The sequence below is a fragment of the Dreissena polymorpha genome, chromosome 10 (assembly GCF_020536995.1).
Source record: "Dreissena polymorpha isolate Duluth1 chromosome 10, UMN_Dpol_1.0, whole genome shotgun sequence".
In the NCBI taxonomy this organism is placed as follows: Eukaryota; Metazoa; Mollusca; class Bivalvia; order Myida; family Dreissenidae; genus Dreissena; species Dreissena polymorpha.
The window spans coordinates 74,261,783-74,285,692 of record NC_068364.1 but is presented as its reverse complement, the minus strand read 5'-3'; the positions used below and the strand labels follow the sequence as shown (position 1 = coordinate 74,285,692).

Below are 23,910 nucleotides of genomic sequence, written 5' to 3'. Positions count from 1 at the left end.
TAGCTCTGCATTTAATTGACTTATTTCACATAAATCTGTGTGCAGATTAACAGGGATAAACGATGTAAATTAACCCAGTCAGTATTTCCTGCTCTGCTGACAGCTAGTATACGGATGAAGATGTTCTTGTACAGTACTCAAGAAGAGTGCATAATACGTACAATCCTGAAAATGTGTGTCAACATTACCTTTGAGAAACTTTCAATAGCTTTATCAAACTGTTGTACGTGGACGAAATGCTGACCCTCGTCTCGTAGAGTTTCGAAGGAAATCGCACCTTCTTGGTTTTCAGACCCCTCTTCTCGTGGCATTTTGGAAGTTTAGTGTTCAAAGTCAGGCTAATTGGATCCAATTGTGGTAACTAACATAAACCACTTTTTGCAGGTGCGCGTTGCTATATGTTATCATTAGCTTCGAACTCGTAAGTCAAGAACGATAATTATTAGTTTGATTTTAAGCTGAAATATTGTTGATATATAATGAACTTATCCTTTAAAATAAAGTATATTCGCGAACAAATGCAAAGATATTTGGATTGTATCATAACTCGAATCTATGGCCCCAGTAACAACAGTCTCGTTTTTAGTTTGTTTACAAATGGCGGACAAAGGAAGAAACGCTGATGGTGATGGGCAATCAGAGACAAAATCTAGTCTTGAAGATTTCGTGACTGAGAATTATCAGAAGCAGAAGGTTGCAATTAATTTAACACTTTTACAATTAAAAGCGCCAATATTAGAAAATTGTATTTTTCAGCAATGATGAATACAAAAAAATCAAATAACATGGGAACTCACTCATGTCACTGTCAGTGTATCTATCTATCTCATAGTACTGCCTCACGCCTCTCGCGAGTATTATGGGCAGGGTGCGCGTTGGCTGTTAGTAAAGTAAAAGAGTAAAAGCTGAGAAAGGTATCTTTCAGCAAATTAAGAATTTGTACATTAATAAGGATAGTGTTGTTAGGTTGTTAAGAGATTTAAAAGTCATGTAGTATACAAGGGGTAAAAAAATGGATAAAAGCAATTCCCATGGGTTAAGTGGCTAAGTTGGGCTACTGCCTGCTTGAAGCTCTCAAGGTCAGGCAGCATTGCGACGGGGTGGGGTAACCTGTTCCACAATACTGTGGTGTGGGGGAAGAAAGAGTACTTAAAGTAATCGCAACCTGTATGGACTTGACGAAGACTGAGGGGATGCATGTGTCTGTTTAACCTGGTTGGGACTTCAAGTTAAGATGGGAGGGATATGGCCACAAGATGGTGGTAGACTTTGTAGAAAAGGACGAGTTTGGCATCTATGCGTCTGTTCTCAAGGGTGCGCCAGTTGAGTGTATTTTGAAGTTGTGTGACACTGGTGTAATGGGAGTAGTCATTTTTTACCCATCTGACTGCTCGCCGCCGAATCATTTCTATGTTGTGTTTGTTGACCTGAGTGTGTGGTGACCATATGGGGGAAGCATATTCAAGTTGGGGACGTACTAGTATTTGATAGGATAGTGATTTGACCTTTTCATGTTTTGTCTTGATGTTACGTTTGAGGAGACCTAATGTTTTGTTTGCATTTGTTGTGATCCTGGAGATATGTGTGTTCCAACTTAAATCATGGCAAATGTCAACACCAAGGTATTTTGCGTCCTTAACTGGGGATAGGATTTGACCATGAAGCTTGTATTGGTGCGCAATGGGCTTACGATTCCGTGTGACATGGAGAACCTGACACTTGCCAGGGTTAAACTCCATGTCCCATAGCTCTTCCCATTTCTCTAGTTTACTGAGATCGTCTTGTAAACTTTGACAGTCCGCCTCGGATGTCACTGTTAGATAGATGGCAGTGTCTTGTATCGCGCTTCTGGTCGAAAATTAATAACTAATTTGCAAAAACGCAGATTTATTACCATAAGTTTAGATTCAATCTCTCAAACAATCATTATTTTACGTAAGATCAGAAAGGTTGTAACCTGTCAAAACGTCCGTAAAATCCTGGTCACTCCATCATGTTAGCTGAAATAATTCGCGTTCAGAATAAACCTGAACGCTGAAACTCCGATCTGTAAAAACCATAACGAAAAATAAATACAAATACTATTATATCAATATGCTTAAAATTGCAAAATAACATTAACAACTCATTAAGTTTTAGCTAAAGAAACTTCAGCGTACAGTTTATATAGTATTGACCTGTACGCTGAAGCTAACCCCGTATTGAAAGTCAACCAGAGTCGTAACATATTTATGTCACGCTATAAATCAAAGAAGACTCATTTTCTTGGATACATTTCTACATATATTGGAGAATGAATATAAATTACTGCATCAAGGAATATTTTAAGGTTCAAATGTTTCAAATGCATCTTACAATAGATGAAAATAACTCTCATCAGTCTGAAATTCACAATTTTGACGCCATTGTCGCTTTGTCACGTGACGAGTTTTCATTTGGATACTTTCGGATAAACCTTGACATTTTATGCTGAAATTGTAAACATTACTTTCGTTTTCTGAAATCTATTATTTGTGATTAACAACTTACGTCTGGTGGATTATAAGACTGATTTCATTGTGAATCAGGTAGTTTTATATAATATTTACTTTGACTTTGTATTGACACTACAATTTGTTTACAAAATAAGCCAGAATAATTAAAATACCGGGAAATGTCATTCTGAATTTGAAAACACCTGAGCACATGGTTTGTTACTAAAAATAGAAATAACGTCATATGACCGTGAAATCTCGGGAGATTCGCATTTCAAAAAAGTCTGTCAGATCGCTATTTTTCTCCATATGTAAGAGCAGAATAGATACATTTTAAATGTTTAAGATAGTATTTTGTGAAAGAATATATCAGTTAAATGTGAAAAATGTCAATCTTTCCAATCAAGTGGTTGATTTGGGCCAACAACTGCATTCAAAAGCTGTTTTGGAACGGTCTTTGTTAACTGTCAACTTTTCGGGAATTTCTGGTTGACTTTCCTAATGGGGTTGGTCCATAACTATAAAGTCGCGCCAGTCAAAAATCATAAAAAGTGACATTTAAAGTGATGGAAGCCAGAACTAATAAAGTTTTAGTTAATTAGTCCATTTTAACCTCAAAAAGCGTCGAATTGAAGTTAAAAGGCATAATTTGTTTCAGTTAAACTTCTGCTTAAATCGCAATACAATCACTGACCTCTCGCCATGTTATGAAATATTTAAATATCAACCAATCAGAAGAAGGCATTACGGTGTAATAGGCTGCGTTATCGATTAAAATCTACCTGCGGTATACAGCGGGCACAGCGATTGGAATAGAAAATGTGAGTAGTGTGTTGATTTAAATTGGTCAGGCGTGCAAAATTGAAAGAGTCATTACATAATTCTTACTGAACATTATTGAGGAATGAATTATCTACACAGGTATGTAAATATTATTGCAATCCGTTGATATTAACTGTCTGATATCGGGGCTTGAATGTTGCACACCAAATTCCTTGCGCATCAATATAGACAAAGAAGGAAAACTCTCGCTATTAAAAAGATAGAGTGGACTATTGACGCCAAGAGTCTGCCAAAGCAAAAATCATCAAAAGACTCTTAGGCGGCAATTTATATTGACTATCCATCATGTTAATTAATTCGCACTATAGACCCTTTCAGTTATTCGCATTTACTAGTATAAGAGTTGTGTCCCTTAGCCTTATGTGACGTAATGAGATGATACAAAATCTGCCGGAGAGAAAATTGTACAGTGTCGCTGATAATATCAACGTCTCTTGCACTATACCGTATGTGCGTAAATTGCACACATATTTCATTTTTTATTATATTGACGCCTATTAAGCTATCGCTTTTCGCATATTTCATTTTAGTACATTGATGCGTGAAAATACATTAAACATTCCGTTAAATAACCCTGTGTGTCGCAACACTAATCCCGTACTGTTACCACTAAACTTAAAACGTAAATATTTTATGAAAATGTACCATAAGTACCTGTTATAAAATAGCTGTTATCTTGTGTAATACACTTGCTAATCTAATCAACGCTTGTATATTGCACCATAAGTGCATATCTTGAATAATGATAGGTGTGTGTTGTTACTTAATTTTAGCGAAAACATTAAAATGCTGTCACATTTTTTGGCTACAGATTAAAATAAATTAGTAAAATTCGAAATCTCCATACTTGGGACTTCTTCGCGACCATTTTTTTGTTAAAAAATCAATTGAACTTATTTCAGAATAAATTAAATTTAACAAACAAAAACAAGTAATGATGAAAACAAGTAATGATGAAAACAAACAACAATTAAATAGATTGATTTTATGTACACAACATATTGTACCTGATTTGAAACTTTATTTGTCTGAAAAAACGTACCTTGTTACACATAAAATGAATTCTCTTGAATAAAGTAAATGTTTGATTTAATTTTTCACACCAATGTTGACACTCTTTGTTTCAGCATTTTTATCCCGGTGTTTTATTGCACCTTTGTTCATCACAACCCGATTATCTTGTTATGATCATATTTAGAGTTGTTAAAATAGTGAGATACAATTAATGCCGTTATACAATGTGGTCCGAGTATACAATGTATGAAATATTCTTTCAATTTTAAGCACTTCATTTAACAATGCCATTTGATGCAATATAATACGTTCCGTTACAGTTTATTGACCAATGTTAAAAAACATCTCTACATTAAGGATGAAGGACGTTTGGACTCAACAAATGAACTTACTGACCAGAGGACTTCTGACTTCTTTTCCCGGGCATTGTCTGAGAGCAGAAGGTACTTTTTACCGTGTTCACCTATTAATAGAAGCTTGATTCAATGAAATATTAACTAACCTTTGAGTCTGTTTGCTGGGAAGCATCAGTGTTTTGGTGTTGTAAGATATTTTAATATTATTCTGTACTGCAGTTAAAACCCTCTAATCCAGATCTTCTCCAAATCAGATTATTGGTTCTCTGATTGCTGAAAGCTAATTATTTGACTGACAGTCATGAAACATGGCACAATCATTTAACAATATAGTCATATGTTAAAAATCTTTCCAATACTTGAATCCTCTGCCTTCCTGAAATTGGCCGTTTTATCAAATCTGTTTACTTGGGGTTTTCACTTATATAACATTTACATTATCAGCAACTTGACAATTTTAAAAAGAATGAAGTTTTAACAAATCCAAAAAAAATATTCATAGTTAAAGCAAATAAATGCATGCATATTGGGACTTCAAATGTCCTCATTTTACCAAATAGGCAGATTAATTTTAATTGTTTATGATTCAACAAAATGTTAAGGAATGATAAATATATCATAAATACAATTACTTTCAATTACTTTCAATTGTTAACTATACGCATTCTGATATTCTCTCTAAACCAGACTTATCATGGTTCCTGGGATGGAAAGTTTTCAGTTTATTTTAACAACGTAATTATCCCATACTTAAAATACCAAACTCGTGGGATTTCACGTTTCAATTGTTCAAGTATTGTTCTAGTAGTTAGAAAATTTTATTATTTAATATTTGTGCACTAGTAAGATAAAACAATTTATATAACATCTTTGCAGATTACGTTATAAATTGATCATATACTTATTTGTATATTTGGTTTTTACTAAAGATAACATAGGTGTCAGAGGAATTAATATGAACATTTAATTGAAATGCTTGACAATAAATTCATCATATGAGCCTTGTTCTGAGAAAACTGGGCATAATGCGAATTGCACAGTCTAATCTGGGACAACACTTTACGCACCTGCATTCTGCCCAGTTTTCTCAGAACACGACTCATATAAATTTACTGCGTTTAAATCCACAGAATGAGCGCAGAGGTCAACAAATCCCATCGTAAACTGGACAAGATTCACACCGAGTTCGGCACACAAATGGTCAACTCCTGGCAGGCTGAACACATGACCGAGGTCCTCCAACCACATGAGCAAGACTTCATCAATAAGGCAAAGTACCAGAATCCTCAGGCGCCATCAGAGCCAAGCTGAATTGGGATTTTAAATTACTTGTTTAAATGTTATCATCTTTATGTGTTTCATGTTATTCACTGTTTTGATGCACGGTTCAGCATCTAGACACTCCATAGAAGCTAGTTGAATAGCTGGATGGGGATTTTAAATTACTCATTTAAGTGTTATCATCTTTCAGTGTTCATTGTTGTTTTTCATCATCTTTCAGTGTTTCATGTTTTTCACCATTTTGATGCATTTTCCAGAAATAGCAAAAAAGCATTAAATTGTTCTTCAAAAGTTCAGTGTTTTATTTGACATTTTGATGTATTGTTTGCTTTGATGTGATGAATTTGTCTTAATTTTTCATTTATGTTCCCTGTTTCAAATTTCTTTAATGAAGGAAAACAATAACAGCCTCAAATGTAAAGAATATATTTTGGATCTTTCCAAATTCTTGTTATGTTTTTTTGTGGTGAACAAATGTCCATTTTACTTGAAGAATCATTTTTGTCAAGTCTAGCAACAGTTATTTTTACATTATAATAAATGTATTTTAATACTCGATCTTTACTATGGTACATGTATTTATAATAAAAACATGTTCACTGCCTGTTTATATTTTCGTTGCTATTGCAATTTATGTTTGACTGTAAGTCAGACAATTTGAAAGAAAGTTGTTCTCATCTATTTTTGACTCAATAAAATGTTTAAATGGTTTGTCTGTTAGTGTAGTCAGATCCATTGTTGTTTGCATATTAATTCCCAACTGAATTGAGACTTCTCAGCCTTATCGCTTGGGATAACATGGTGTTAGATTCATGCATATATTGTTCATTAATAGATTATACTATAATTATGTTTGTTCAATATTATTTTGTTTTTTCAATGACTAAAGGTCACTTAAAAATTCGCTTTGTTACTTCTTGATATTATTGTTTTCAGAAGTGCTGTTCTGCAATGCTCAATCAACTATTCATTATTCATAAAGGTATGACCTGACTATTAACACCATACATTTTACATCATATGTCTTTTTTATACCCCCTCTAAATGAAGTTTAAGGGGGTATATGGGAGTGAGCTTGTCTGTCGGTCAGTCTATCTGTAGGTCCATGTCCGCTTTCTAATTCAAGTAGTTTTCATCTGATCTTCACCAAACTTGGTCAGAAGTTGTATCTTCATGATGTCTAGGCCAAGTTCGAACATGGGCCTTGCCTTGTCAAAAACTAGGTCTAGGGTTACTTAGTGAGTTTTAAACATTGAGCATGGTGTCCGATCTCTAATTAAAGTATTTTTTTATCCGATCTTCACCACACTTGTTCAGAAGTTGTATCTAGATGATGTGTAGGTCAAGTTCGAACATGGGCCATGCAGGGTCAAAAACCAGGTCACTGGGTCACTTAGTGCTTTTTAAACATTGAGCATGGTGTCCGCTGTTTTTTGTGAAGACAACATGCAAAATATTCTGTGTCAATGTGTCATGTGGGGGTATTTGTCATGTCTGTGACAAAGCTCTAGTTTACACACATGGTTTAACATTCTGTTAATTAATTGGTCACATTCTTGCAATTGTTTTTATGCAAATCCTGAAAACTTGCATCAATTGGAAAATGGAGTATAAGGTATTAACAGAGGGTTGTAAAATAATAAATGCAATAAAACTTTTCAAAGTTTATTGTGTTTTGGGATAACAATATCCTGGTTATCTAAAAACATTAGGGTACAAAAACATACCTAAAAGCAACAACACAAGCTAGGGGATTCCCTTCTACACACACACAGAATAATGGTAGTATAGTTAAAGGATGATAGAGATGGAAAATTGTAAGAAGATGCAAATTTGTTACACAATAGCGCCATCTATTTCTTGATATAGTTTGGGAAAATTAACGGGTCATTGATCTTATGTGAAAATAAAAATAAAGTCAGATACAAATATTCATATTTACAGTAAATGACACTAATTTCTTTCTTTTGTCATGATTAAGACTTGAGATGTGAAGGTACTGTACATACAATTTTATTTTCTTAATGAACAGCGGCCCTGCTGTGCTAAAATCGATGTTTAAGTGTACAGGAATACTGTAGTAATATATAAACTTGTGGAATAACAGCATGAAGGATAAAAAAATCTATTTGCCCGAGCGATTGGTCATCGAAATTAATAAAAGAAAACATGAACATAAATAAGTACTGGTAATAATTAAAATGACATACTTTTTAAAAACAGCTTGCTTTTGCAGTTTACAATTTACACATGGTTTCACAAATTCCCCCCCGAAAAAAAAAGTTTTTGTTTAAATGTTGAGTAATCTTTGTTTCAAAATGACATTCCAGCAGTTTATTTCATAAACAGGTTAAATCATAAACAGTACAAAAGGCGCGTAATCTCCAGCTTAAAACCAGACGTGACGAATACCCCCACATGCCGCATTGACACATAATATTTGCATGTCGTCTTCACAAAAAAAGCGGACATGCTCAATTTTTAAAAAGCACTAAGTGACCCATTGACCTAGTTTTTGACCCAGAAAGGCCCATGTTCTAACTTGGCCTTAAGATTATCTCCATAAAACTTCTGACCAAGTTTGGTGAAGATCGGATGTAAACTACTTGAATTAGAGAGCAGACACCATGCTGAATGTTAAAAAACACACTCAGTGACCCTGTGACCTAGTTTTAGGCCCGGAATGGCCCATGTTCAAACTTGTCCTAGAGATCATTTAGATAAAACTTGTGACCAAGTTTGGTGAGGATTGGATGAAAACTACTTGAATTAGAGAGCGGACAACATGGTGAGGTTAAAACGCACTTAGATACCCCATGACCTAGTTTTTTACCCAGCATGACCCATATTCAAACTTGACATAGACATCATCTAGATACAACTTCTGACCAAGTTTGGTGAAGATTGGATGAAAACTACTTGAATTAGAGAGCGGACAACATTGTGATGTTTAAAACGCACTAAGTGACCCAGTGACCTTGTTTTTGACCCGACATGACCTTTATTCAAACTTGCCCTAGACATTATCAAGATACAACTTCTGAACAATTTTGGTGAAGATTGGATAAAAACTACTTGAATTAGAGAGCGGACAATATGGTGAGGTTTAAAACACACAAAGTGACCCCGTGATCTAGTTTTTGACCCGGCATGGCCCATGTTCGAACTTGGCCTACACATCATCTAGTTACAACTTCTGACCAAGTGTGGTGAAGATCGGATTTAAACTACTTGAAATAGAGAGCGGACACCATGCTCAATGTGTAAAACAAACTAAGTGACTCTGTGACCTAGTTTTTGATTTGGCATGGCCCATGTTCGAACTTGGCCTTCAGATCATCTAGATAAAATTTCTGACCAAGTTTGGTGAAGATCAGATGAAAACTACTTGAATAAGAGAGAGGACACCATGCTCAATGTGTTAAACATACTAAGTGAACCCGTGACCTAGTTTTTGACCCGGCAAGGCCCATGTTCGAACTTGGCCTTAAGATCATCGAGATACAACTTCTGACCAAGTTTGGTGAAGATCGGATGAAAACTACTTGAATTAGAGAGCGGACAACATGTTGAATGTTTAAAACGCACTAAGTGACCCCGTGACCAGTTTTTGACCCGGCAAGGCCCATGTTCGAACTTGGCCTAGACATCATGTAGGTACAACTTCTGACCAAGTTAGGTGAAGATCGGATCAAAACTACTTGAATTAGAGAGTGGACACTTAATACGGACCGACAGACAGACCGACCGACAGACAAGTTCACTCCTATATACCCCCCTAAACTTCGTTTGTGGGGGTATAAAGAAAGTTTTTGTTTAACTGTTGAGTAATCTTTGTTTCAACATGACATTCCAGCAGTTTATTTTGTAAACAGGTAAAATGCGAAAAATCATAAACTGTTTAGAGTACAAAAGGCGTGTAATCTACAGCTTAAAATGAGATAGTCATTACATAAAAGATCGGATCAATACAAGCAGTAGGCTCGACAAAACAAAAAACAGCATCTATGATACGTAATTTGGTCCAACTATATACTATTAACCTTTCCCACTTCTAGTTTATTAAATGCAGTTAATGCTATGTGAAGTATGTGAAAGTTATGAATTTAGAATAAGACATGATTACATGTATATCTGTGAGGTTAATAGCTCTATATAAGAAGTATATAGCACCAGCTTATATTACGATGCAATATGATACAACCTTTTGTTCCCCCGAATCATGCTATGAGAATTTTCACAATGATAATATATCAATTCAATGAAAAAGTGAGTTGGAGAATCTGCTTATTATGTAAACATGTGAGCAACCCAAAGCATTGAATATTGTTCGTTTCTCCGAATAATTATGCTAAACATGAGCTTTTTAGGGAAAAGATTTTCAGAATGACAATATTTACTTGTATATTTGATTATTGTCACAACTATTAAGACAACTAAATTTGCAGATTGTTAAGTATTGATTATACAAATATGTTAACTCTCCCCTAGCTATGTGTTTTTTTATCTTAAGTTTTGTACCAAACTTTGAATTCTAACTTAGTTACTAGGAAAAAGAAATATTTCCAGGCAACATTTGCTATTTGTAAGCAACTTATGATCACATGGATATTTAACAACATAGTGAATGAGACAAAAAAGGAAAACTAACAAGGAAGACAATACAGAAAAAATGAAAGCCCTGAAATGAACTCATAAAAAATGAACACTTAACAAATGCACACATGTACAAAAACAAATGCTATACAAATGCATACATTATACTTCAACTTAAGAGCATTAATCAAATGCTTTTTTCTAATATTGAAACTTTGTGTTTTTTTAATTTTTGCCTTGTTTGTAAAATACTGCTAATCCATTTTGATGTTTTTTGGGGCATTTAGCCAGAATTGATATTAATTTAAATATAAAATTGACTACTAAATAAGTTTGAAACCATTTAACACTTAATGCTATAGCATTAATTTTATAAACGACCAGTAAATGTAGAATAAACTCCTAAATGTTTCACGTGCTAAATAATAACACATTTTCATTACTTACAGCAAATATTTTGAATTTTGTAGTATTGAATTGGCCTTGTTATATGGTTAAAAATAACAACAAAGCCCACCAAAGTTCTATTTATTTAAAAACAAGGCAAGAAAAAACAAAAAAAACAACTTCAATTCTTTCATAATGTAGAAAGTAATAAAAATAGATTGCTAGAACCTATCTTTAAAAGCACTACTCTCTTTGTAATTTGTATACATATATCACATATAGTCCTTTTTTAAATCTAAAACACTATATATTAAATATGTTTCAAAATATGTACACAATCAAAATAAATAATTTAATATGTTCAAAATTAAAATAATACTAACAATAACATCATACAAATTTATGTCCTTAAATATCTAAAATTGAAACATATGTCTTTTATTCCACATCATTCATCACTCTTGTATGCAAAGCAACTACTAGAAAATATAGTATACATTTGACTTTGTTAACCTGTTTTTCAAGCATTTTTAAGTTTATATTAACATAAGAGCAATTAACATATCACAGGAGTATAAGAAAATACTATAAAAGTCTTTATTTCAGTATAAAAGGGACTTGTTTAGATTTTTAATTTTGTACCCCCAAATGTATTTACTCACTTCTTATAGAAGCTGCAGGTTATTGTAATAGCAAGAAAAAAAAGTATTTTTTACCTTTTTGGGGATTCAACCCCAGTACTTTTTTGAGCGAAATCTAACACACTAACACTACCATACTGAGAAAATGTCCTTTGAATGGGTTTTGTGGAAAAAAAAACACAAACAACAAAATATTGAAATAAGTGAATTTGTGCTTTGCTGACTATTTGCTTTCAGCAGAAATTATTTGTAATTGCAAAATGATGGCTTTTGTTAAAATCTTTTACAAACAAAGCATTTTGGATTTACATCTATTTACTTAACTTTTTTTCTGTTTTCAACAGTGTACAAAACTATTAAAATCTTCACATATGCAGATGTAAAACATGTTGGCATACATGTAGAAAACACATGTTTATATACTTTTATGAACAAACCAATTACTTAGCACATAATTATGCAATTTTGAAAGCATCAATAATAAGTTTGAATTTTAAATGAGAGAACTTCTTGCCACATTAAAAGCATTCTTGCTTTAAAAACAACAACATAATAAATGCTTGTAATGAACTATTGGAAAATAAAACTATCTTGTTAATTGATGCTTTTGAAGACATTCTGATATACAGGCATGAACCAACCCTCATTTAACTTTAACCCGAATGCCAGCTGGCTACAGTGCATACATTTTGCTATCTAAAATTACTCAGAACTTCTCAGTCTTTAATTATGTGAATAATTATATTCACATTAACCAATTTATGCCTAGTGGACTCTCCCATCCTTCTAAATTGGATAATTTATTTAAAAAATTAGGGATGTCTAGTATATTTATTTCTATATTTAGAATATTTCTTACAGAAATTCATTTAAGCAAACAGCACAGACCCTGATGAGACGCCGCATCATGCGGCATCTCATCTGGGTCTACGCTGTTTGCTAAGGCCTTTTTTCTAGATGCTAGGCATAAATGGGTTAAACCAATGAGGCAATGACACATAAGCATATAACCGTATATAACAGAATATATGAGAGATAACTGAGTGTACATGTCCAATGAATTTAAATACTTGCACCAACTAAATGAAGCTATTCTGTGAAAACCTGATTAAAGAAAGTTCAAAATCTGCATACATTATTTATAGCGGACATCACGATCTAATGGACCGCGATATATTGGAGTTACAGTGTACACCTAGTTCTGATTTTTCACAAGAATGCATGTTCAGGAAAACAGTTAGCAGATTTCACATTAAATCAGTCTGAAAAATACATTTCATAGACTCAAAACCCTGTTCAACTCGTTCATGGCAAGATTTAAATGTATACAACTATTTCAAATGATGACTGAACTTCTGTAAGAGATTAAGGCCTAAAGATTCCATCTTTGTCTGAACAAGGCCTTCAAAGCCCTGTGTGAAGCTTCAAATCGGTTTAAACATAGACATTTAACACACTGGAGTCCTATGTGAATAGTTAAATCAGTTTTAACATAAGGAAAATTTCACAGACTCAAGTCCCACGTGTTGCAATAAGTTTGTTTGAACTGATCTTTACAAGCTTGAGTCCCTGTGCAACTTTGCTAAGGCCCCTAAAACTCCACCAGCAGTCCGCGAGGATAACAACGATCCTAGCTGCGACTTCTTCCCCTTCTCCTGCACCGAACTCGTCGAGGAGCAGTTGTTTGTTGCGCCGGACCCACTTGCTGCCATGGCAACAGAAGTGGACCACGATGAGCTTGAGGTTGACAAGGTCAAGTTTGGCAACGAGGTCGACTGCGGCAAGGGCAGAGAATTGGGACGGAGATTGTCCGAGTTTTGTGAGATTTGTGCGTTGTGTGTGCCTCCAGTTTTATCGTTATCACTACAGCTTGGCGTTACACCAGTAATGAAGCCATACAGAGAAAACCCAGTGTTTTTCAGTTTGTTAATCACCCCCAGGGGATTAGTTTCCCCTGAGACTACGGGCGAAGACGATGGCTGCCCGACCACCATTAACCCCCGCCCCAAGCCCTGTACTGATCCTGGCATGTGACCAGCTATTGCTGACACCCAAGAAGACGTGTTCGAACTGGAACTTACACTCGCTGAGTTCATGCTGTTAAGACTCTTTAATTGCTGGTCAATATTGGTTCCACTATCATGACCTTGACCTAGATATGACCTGTCACCTTGACCTAGATATGACCTGCCACCTTGACCTAGATATGACCTGTCACCTTGACCTGTACTTGACCTTGGGGTCGAAGATGAAGGTGACGGGATCAACCGGTAGTTATTCGTAGTAAGGGTCAAAGTAGTAGCGGGAGTCAAATTCCCCACAGGTACGAAAAGTCGGTCAGACACAATGCTGGGGAATCGACTGGGATTCGAGCTGACAGGTCGATGCAGCGGTGAAGAGCTGCGTGAATGGTCCTCGTCAGGTTTGATGTCTCGCTCGTTGAGAATGGAGGCCAGGCCCAGAGACATGCTGTAGGTGCTGGTTCCCATGGCAGCTGTCTGCGTGCATATCGCCATTCTCGGTGCTGTGGACGATGTGCAAGGGGTCACTCTGAAATGTTCAGAAAATGGGGCTTTATTGGATTTTATATGTAAAATGTACCTTATTGGATGGTTAGGCTTTCACACTATTGTATCAGCAACAGAAATTTCATGCACTGACATGTACATAAAATATGTGAAAATCAGCTGAATACCATTTCCCCTACTTCAAATTGTTGCTTTTTTACACAGATACCACATAACACAAACCTTTTTTTATAAAAAATTGTCAATCAAAAGCCAGGAAATCAGGTGAAAAGAGGATGATTCATATGCCTGCAAGCAGATAGGAGAGTTTTCCCTCTCAACCTTCCAGTTATTTTTCTAACTGAAACTATCCTCTCCTGAATTTTTTAACTCACCTGATTGCTCAGGTGAGCTTTTGTGACCGGTATTTGTCTGTCGTCCGTCTGTCCGTTAACATTTGTTCGTAAACACTCTTAGAGGCCACATTTATTGTCTGATCTTCATGAAACTTGGTCAGAAGCTTAGTCCCAATGAAATCTCGGTCGAGTTCGAACTGGGTCGTGCCGGGTCAAAAACTAGGTCACTAGGTAAAAAAAAAGAAAAAAATTGTAAACACTGTCACATTTCATGCCCAATCTTCATGTAACTTTGTCAAAATGTTTGTCTTAATGCAGACCTGTTTACCCTAACGATTGCTTCTCAGTAGCATGGAGGGCATCTCTCAGTAGTTTTGGGCTGTTGTCAGTAGTTTTAACCTTTTCAATCATTTTGAGCATTAAAACACCATGACTGGGTACATAAATCATTAGATGACTTTACTTGCAAATAATTTAATCTGTTAAGTGATTTCATTTTGCTTTTATTTGTTACAGCCTGTGCCATTTGGATTGGGAAAATTATAGCTTGATAAACCATGAAATTGGAAAAAAATAGCGCGATAAACCATGAAATTGGGAAACATTAAGCATTATAAATATGATTATAAGTAACAGAAAATTGTTTTTAAGTGCATGTTTGACAGCATTTTTATATTATAAAGTGCTGCTTTAATGTCTTCTTACAATGAAAAGACAATATTTAGTTAATATCCATTCACATGCATATTAAACTTGCAATAATCTATAGATTCTTAAATACACCATTTGATCATAAGCTTTTTAAGAGTAGCTATTAATTTAATTCAGTATTTTTTTTTAAATTAAATATCATAAGGGGAAAACATAAACAACAAGAGCTGTTTGTAAAACATGCATGCCCCCCATATGGGCTCTTCGTTGTAGTGACAGCCATTGTGTGAGTCGATGCGCATGCGCGTGTGTGAAGACGTGAAATTCGTAGCTGTGACAAAATGTTAAAATTTAAATGGATTTAATGCAATGAAGTGAGTAAAATTTGGACTAATATGAAGCGCAACATCCATGCTAAATGTCTCCAAAGAAAAGTAAAAACTCAAAAGAAGGTAAAAAGGAAAATTTAAGTTCTAAACGAAAAACAATATCACCTATTGAAACTGAACAAGCGAGCACGGGATTCCCGCACATTAAAACCTGTCAAACAGGTTCAAACTCGAGTGTAAACAACGACGACGAAGCGAAACGTGTAAACAGGTCAACTACGCCAACGCATTTTACATTTGGTAGCACAGTTAACAGTTCGCAATATCATATCCCTGAATATAATTGGAATATGAATTTTCCGGGAGCACCACAATACGGAACGCAGTTTGGAATCGCATCCCCTCCCTGCAATCAATTTGGGACTTTCAGTCAAGGCAGTCAGGTACCTCCGATGTGGGCATCCGAAATGATCGAGGACGTGAAAAAGATCAAAACGCAAGTATCAAAAATCGATAAAATTGAAGAGTGCATGAACAAAATGATCAAAAGAGTTGAATTTCTCGAAGAAAAAGTAAATTCCATTGAAACAAGTCTAAATTTCTTTAACGAACAATTTGAAATGACAAAGAAAACGTTAACGGAGTCGAAAAAACCAAATCAAAGATTTTCATGAAAAGGTGACGAAAATCGAAGATACACTACACACATATGACAAAAAAATCACCCAGATTGATGAAGCTATCGACAAACTTGAATTTCATAGCTTACGTGAAAATCTTCTGTTTCATGGTATTGCGGAAACGTCAAGCCAAGAAAACTGTGACGAAATTATTAAAACGCTCATTAAAGAAGTTCTCCACATCGACAAAAATATCATCCTTGACAGAGTACACAGAATAGGTCAGAGTAAACCATCTAAAACGAGACCTATTGTAGCAAAATTCCATCTTTACGAAGATCGAGAGCTGGTGCGAAAAACAGCAATTGAGCGGAGCCAAGACCTGAAAGCACTCCATCAAGGCATCGGTATCCAACAAACGAGGGGGACCCTAGAGAAAAGACGCAACAAGCAGCACTTGGTAGACCGGGAACGAGCAGCGGGTAGAACAACAAAATGGGCGGGACCGAAACTACTATCCAGAGGAGCGGACGGGAACTTCCGGGAAGTTAATATGTAGGACACTGAGAAGTTCAAAATCATCTCGTGGAATGTGAACGGACTCAATAGAAAAATAAATGACTGTGACTTTCTACAATTAATCAGCGATTACGACCTTGTTGTATTAAGTGAAACTTGGACAAGCAAAACGCAATCAACAAACATCGAAATTCAAAACTATCTTAGTGAACACATTTATGGACATAAATCATATGGGATTAAAAAAGGTCGTCAAGCCGGAGGTATTTCAATTTATTATAAAACAACATTTAAAAATAAAATAACTGTTGCAGAAAAAGATAATTATGGAATAGTATGGTTGAAATTAGATCAATCACTGTTTGATTTTGATAAAAATGTATACTTGTGTTGTACATACATTCCACCTATCACTTCAAAAGTATTAAAAGACAAAGATTTTGATTTTTTTGAGGAATTAGAAAAAGGCATCGAAAAATATTGTAATTTAGGCCTTACATACATTGTTGGAGATTTAAACTCAAGAACTGGGAATTTATCAGACATATTAGAATATGACAAACATTTAGATGGCGATACCACTTTAAATACAAACAACTCTTACTTTACGCCCACGAGTTTTCCTAAACGCATGAATCAAGATCACGTGATTGACATTCAAGGTCGCGCTTTGATCTCCATGTGCAAAATCACCAGTCACATTATTGCCAACGGTCGATTAGCGCAAGATAAACATGGGAATTACACTTTCAGTTCATCACGTGGCCTCAGTGTAACGGATTATTTATTAATGCAAAAGGATTCGCTCGATCGGAATTTTGTTAAAGAATTTGAAGTTCTAGACTGGACAGAATTTTCTGACCATGCAGCTCTATATTTTAGTTTAAATATGAAAAATCACACCAAAAAGACACCATTTAATATTAATGAATCTAATACAACAGAAACTAAAAAAATAGTGTATGACGAATCTAAAATTAATGAATTTAATACGTTAATAAAAAATACAATTCAAAACTTAAATACATTGTTTGATGAAAATAAAACGGTAGATGAGAAAACTAGTATTTTGACTAAATACCTTCAAGAAAACAGTGCATGCATATTCTGCAAAGTAATAAAAATAAATTCGCACAACAGGCAACATAAAAAACCACAATGGTTCGATTCAACCTGTAAAAATGCAAAAGACAATTTCAAACACGCAAAAAATGCTTTCAATAAAAGTAAAACTGATGCAAACAGACACAATTTTATTCAGCACAGAACAAAATATAACGATGTAAGACGAAAAGCAAAACACCGCTATAGAGTCGTAGAAGGGGCACGGTTAACTAATATAGCTAAAACACAGCCTAAAATTTTTTGGAAAAATATTAAAAAATGTCATAAACAACACGCGAGTATTCCCGACAACATCAATATAGAAAACATGTATGAACATTTCAATAATTTATATAGTAATGATATAAACGACATGTCCAATGAAAACATTGACAATATTCATGACAACACTAGCAACAGCGAAACAAATGATTTTCTTGACTCCCCGATAACAGAGAATGAAATACAACAAGCATTATCAACACAACACAACGGAAAATCAAGCGGGCCGGATCAGATACCAGCTGAACTAATCAAAGCTTCATACACCATCATAAAACCACATCTGACACATATATTCAATAACATATTTGAAAGTGGAAATTACCCGAAAGATTGGGGACTAGGTTACATTACACCAATTTATAAAAGTGGTGACCCAAATCAAGCAGAAAACTATCGCGGAATAACCCTAAATAATATAATATCAAAGATTTATTGACAAGTGTTATTAAACCGACTAACCAAATGGTGCGAATCGAACAAATCAATATCTGAATTCCAATACGGTTATCAAAACGGCAAAAGTACTGTAGATTGTATTTTTATACTAAACAGTCTAATAAATAAAGTACTAAATTCGGGCCAAAAATTATACTGCATTTTCATTGATTATGCTAAATGCTATGATAGCATAAACCGTGCACTATTATGGCAAAAACTGATATCGCAAAAAATTAGTACCAAATTTGTATCCGCGTTTCGAGCTATGTATACTTCTGTTAAGGCAGCCGTTAAAATTAAATCACAAATATCCGATCATATAATATCTAATACAGGAGTAAAACAAGGAGACCCGTGTTCAAGCATACTTTTTTTAATGTTCGTCAATGATATGGTAGAGAACATAAACTCAAACATAGAAGGAATTATAACGATTAACGACATTAAGTTTTTCTTGTTATCATACGCAGATGATCAAGTTCTATTTTCGACATCACCAACATCATTACAATCAATGTTGAATGACATTGAAAATTACTGCATAGTATCTCAACTTAAAATTAATACACGTAAAACAAAGGTCTTGATCTTTGAAAAAAGTAATCGCCATACAAATTATAACTTTTACCTCTACGGGGAATTATTAGAAATAGTGACATCTTTCAAGTACTTAGGTATAACACTATTTAAGAATGGTAACTGGTATAAAACAGCCCAAACACTAGCAGAACGTGGAAATAGATCTCTACATAAACTTTTCACTATTATTAATCAATACGAATTCTCAACACGCGAACAATTAAACCTATTTGATAAACTAGTCACCCCAGCCCTACACTATTCAGCAGAAGTATGGGGATTTACGAAAGGTAAAGAAATCGAAATAATACATACAAAACTACTTCGAAAAATCTTAAAAGTAAACAAATCTACAAATCTAGCTGGTATGTACGGAGAATTAGGACGATACCCGCTATACATAATACGCAAATTACAAATATTCCGCTATTGGTTAAAAATACTTAAATCAAGTGATAACAGTATCACAAAAACAATATACTCTGTGATATTTAACGATGCACAACAAAATATCACATACAACCATCGAAATTGGGCGTCACACATAAGAAACACTCTTGACGAGCTTGGGTTAAGCAATATATGGGTGGATCAAACAACTATCATAAATCAAACCGATCAAACATTCATCTACAACACAATTAAACAACGTTTATTAGATAATTACAAACAAAGCTGGTATAGTGAAATAAATAATTCCCCTAGACTCATGAGCTATTGTAGATTTAAACACACTTTTGAGTTAGAACCATATCTTGATTTTATAACAAATAAGAAATACAAAACATCACTTACACGATTTCGATTATCGTCACATAGATTAGAAATCGAAAGAGGTCGTTATAATAACATACTACGCAATAATAGAAAATGTAAGTTTTGCAACGGACACGCTATAGAAAACGAGTATCACTTTCTACTTGTTTGTCCTTTATATAGAGAAATTAGAAAGAAACATTTAAAATCATATTTTCAAAGGTGGCCAACGTTCAATAAATTTGACTTTCTAATGCAGTCGGCAAATAAAAGAGACATAATAAGCCTTGCTAAATATATTTTCAATGCTAATGAAATGCGTAATAATATAGACAATCAGTTATAATTGTTAACTTCTACAAGACATAGCCATGTTATTTTTTATTTTATTTTTTTCATTGAATATGTTTGTATAATTAAAATAATTCTACATTTTCCTCGTATTACAGTTGATGATATAATTATATTGATTACTGCTGTACGTACTACTGTTTTTTGTAAACTTCTCTTATTGAATATTGAATCAATGTATGTTTAACACACACACTGCGTAACTTTCTATTTTGTGGCAAAAAAGCATTGTATTATGCTTATATGCTAATAAAGGTTGTTGTTGTTGTTGTTGTTGTTGTTGTTGTGTGAATATGTTTTTTGTCACTGTATGTCAATGACCTGTGAAATCATAATGTATCCAATTAATAGTGCAAAAACCAATCAGGACCTATACTAATCAATTATATCCATTATATGATTGAGTCTTTGATTTTTTGGATTCTTTTCACACATTTTGACTTATTTGACAATATGTGAAACGTGCACACAATTTGTAATGTTTTATTTATTAATGGTAATGAAACATGTTATTTATTGCAGTTAACTCCCCTAGTCAATGACCACCATAGATAGCAATGCAATCTGATTAAAAATAGCCAAGGCTAGTGTTGTGTATTGGGCAAATGTATACAAGTGCAACTTGACCACATGACCAGTATCATGTGTTTACCACACACAGAAGTCAGTTATGTAATAGACCATTAATTCCGCTCCCAACTTTGGCCACTTGCCAAGATACTGACCAGTATCAGATGGGGTTGTGAAACTGTGTAAACAGTGAACACCAGTCCATGTAATACTGGCCTACCACTTGTACTAGTTGATTTGGAGTTAATACAGTTATGCAAGTACAAATGAGACATTAAGCTCAAAAGTTAATTATATGTGCCTCTGAAAACTAACCAGAGGAGTGGGTTGAAATTTACAATCTTTACTTGGCATTTGGGGAAATCTGAACTCTCAGGGTTTGGATAGAACATCCCCAAATTAACTTTTTTTTACACTGTTGTTATTTTTGTTCAATACACAAATATTAACCTAACTTTACAAATCCTGTACAGTAAAGGAAACTAAATCTAAGTTGATATTTTAATATGCTTGATCCTATTTATGTATTAACATTGTTTTATACATACAAACTGTGTTGCTGTTTTTCAATTAACAAGCAGATTAAAAATTAATTATATTTTTATGTATAATTTGAATTGACAAAATTAAATGCAAGTTGCGTAGCAAGAATAACATGTTTGATTTATTGTCAGTGAATCGTGACATTTTCTCAATGTTTCAGACCACCAGTTTGTCAGAGCTATCAACCGCTTGGATGGTCAAGCTAAATAGAATTGACCCAGCAAATCACAACTGTCCTGTTGCCATATAATATTACATATCATATTACATTGGTTTTTTAAATGTTGAATTCTCACGTCATTTCCATAAAAAAAGTATTTACTGGCACAGAAACAAAGGCTTATACATCATTATGAATGAACATGTGTCAAAAATTCAATTTGTAAGTCTCTTTACTGGACAGTGTGAAAACAGAATAAACTAGTGACCTGAAAATCAATAGCGGTCATCTGCGAGTCACGATCAATGTACCTTTGAAGTGTCATGATCCTAGGCAAAAGCATTCTTGAGTTATCATCCGAAAATCATTTTACTATTTCGGGTCACCGTGACCTTGACCTTTGACCTTGTGACCTCAAAATCAATAGGGGTCATCTGCGAGTCATGATCAATCTACCCATGAAGTTTCATGATCATAGGCATATGCGTTCTTGAGTTATCATCCGAAAACCATTTTACTATTTCGGGTCACCGTGACCTTGACCTTTGACCTAGTGACCTCAAAATCAATAGGGGTCATCTGCGAGTCTTGATCAATCTACCCATGAAGTTTCATGATCCTAGGCGTATGCATTCTTGAGTTATCATCCGGAAACCATTTTACTATTTCGGGTCACCGTGACCTTGACCTTTGACCTAGTGACCTCAAAATCATTAGGGGTCATCTGCGAGTCATGATCAATCTACCCATGAAGTTTCATGATCCTAGGCGTATGCATTCTTGAGTTATCATCCGGAAACCATTTTACTATTTCGGGTCACCGTGACCTTGACCTTTGACCTAGTGACCTCAAAATCAACAGGGGTCATCTGCAAGTCATGATCAATCTACCCATGAAGTTTCATGATCCTAGGCATATGCATTCTTGAGTTATCATCCGGAAACCATTTTACTATTTTGGGTCACCGTGACCTTGACCTTTGACCTAGTGACCTCAAAATCAATAGGGGTCATCTGCAAGTCATGATCAATCTACCCATGAAGTTTCATGATCCTAGGCGTATGCGTTCTTGAGTTATCGTCTGACAACCACCTGGTGGACGGACCGACCGACAGACCGACCGACATGAGCAAAGCAATATACCCCCTCTTTTTCGAAGAGGGGGCATAATAATTTAATGGAACCAAATTTAATGTCAACAAGAGATGTGTTTGTCAGAAACACAATGCCCCCTATTGCGCTGCTTTGAAGCCAAATATTTGACCTTTGATTTTGAAGGATGACCTTGACCTTTCACCACTAAATATGTGCAGCTTCATGAGATACACATGCATGCCTAATATCAAGTTGCTATCTGAAGTGACATAGAAGTTATGAGCATTTTTCGAAACCTACACGCAAAGTGTGATGGACAGACAGACGGATGGACAGTCCGCTAACTATATGCCCTCCTTCGGGGGCATAAAAATAACATTAAAGGAAATTAAATGATTTTCTTAATTTAGTTAAATTAGAACAAGAATGTGTTATCATAATTATATGGTCCATTTTCCAGTTTCATATGTTGAGGAAACCATTACATTCTCATTGTTAAATCATTAAACAGCAACCAACACAAACTGAACAACTAAAACACCTTTTTATATGAAAGATGTGGTAAGACAAGAATCAAACGATTCTTACAATCAAACGGCAAACTGTAGGGGATAGTTGAAAAAAAACTAGATTATTATTAATACTGCACAACATAGAAGAAATGTGGCTTATAATAAACAGTTCACACAGTGATCAGGATCGCATACATTTTGCATTTTAACAGAATATTGTTATAGGCTTCAAATTGGAATCACATATTCAGTGGGTAAAACAGCAATTTTTAAACAAATCACATAATTCTGTTTAAATTAGTTTGCAGCTTGGCATGGCCTGTATTTTTCTACTTACAAGCGGCTTATAAAGCAGTGATTAAGCTTTTACATCCCCTTTCAACATTTCATAATTTTCCAATAGCTCTACCTTTTAAAAACACCACAGTTAATATTCTTTTTTAATAGTATAATAATATTTTTTATAGCAACACTGTATATAATTTATCTTATTTTTTAGGATATCTATATATTTTTAGACAAATAAATATATATCAAAAGGACTTAACCTCTAGATTAAACAACCAAAAGCATGTTCTTTGAAAGCAAAGCTTTTTTTACATTCAACATCTCCCTCATAACCTCAAAGCTCTGTGTTAATATTATTTATGCCATAAAACCAGCTCTTATTAAACCATAATGTTATAATAAATGTTGATGCTTTACGTCAGTAATTACTTTGCACTTTGAGCAAAACATCTTGACAGAAAAGCTGTGTACCAAAACTGACTGTTTCTCTGAAATGCAATACAACTACATGAACCTCTGTTTAACCCATTTATGCCTAGTGGACTCTCCCATCCTTCTAAATTAGATCAATTTATTTCCAAAATTAGGGATGTCTAGTATATTTATTTCTTTGTTTAGAATATTTCTTACAGAAAGTCATTTAAGCAAACAGCG

At 34.5% G+C, this 23,910-nt stretch overlaps 3 protein-coding genes across 3 annotated transcripts in view; 1 reads left to right on the top strand and 2 right to left on the bottom strand.

Moving 5' to 3' along the window:
* Nucleotides 1–335, bottom strand: part of LOC127849237 (outer dynein arm-docking complex subunit 4-like) — a 55,516-nt gene extending 55,181 nt beyond the window's left edge. Inside the window, exon 1 of the mRNA XM_052381957.1 lies at nt 189–335. Within this exon, the coding sequence (XP_052237917.1) occupies nt 189–311 (123 nt within the window). The 5' untranslated portion in view covers nt 312–335. The remainder of the gene's footprint in view (nt 1–188) is intronic.
* On the top strand, nt 231–6,871 carry LOC127848929 (uncharacterized). Its single transcript, XM_052381657.1, has 4 exons — nt 231–357; nt 587–693; nt 4,689–4,774; nt 5,818–6,871. The coding sequence occupies exons 2-4, from the start codon at nt 598–600 to the stop codon at nt 5,996–5,998; spliced, it is 363 nt and encodes a 120-aa protein (XP_052237617.1). The 5' UTR covers nt 231–357; nt 587–597; the 3' UTR covers nt 5,999–6,871.
* Nucleotides 6,872–7,620: 749 nt separating this feature from the next.
* Nucleotides 7,621–23,910, bottom strand: part of LOC127849236 (trafficking kinesin-binding protein 1-like) — a 91,710-nt gene continuing 75,420 nt past the window's right edge. Inside the window, exon 18 of the mRNA XM_052381956.1 lies at nt 7,621–14,142. Coding sequence (XP_052237916.1) covers nt 13,146–14,142 — 997 coding nt within the window. The 3' untranslated portion in view covers nt 7,621–13,145. The remainder of the gene's footprint in view (nt 14,143–23,910) is intronic.

Coding starts and splice junctions, on each gene's coding strand:
- LOC127848929 (XM_052381657.1), top strand. CDS start 598: ATGGCGGACAAAGGAAGAAACGCTGATGGTGATGGGCAATCAGAGACA. Junction 694..4,688: donor AGAATTATCAGAAGCAGAAG/GTTGCAATTAAT, acceptor CTCTACATTAAG/GATGAAGGACGTTTGGACTC. Junction 4,775..5,817: donor GCATTGTCTGAGAGCAGAAG/GTACTTTTTACC, acceptor TTAAATCCACAG/AATGAGCGCAGAGGTCAACA.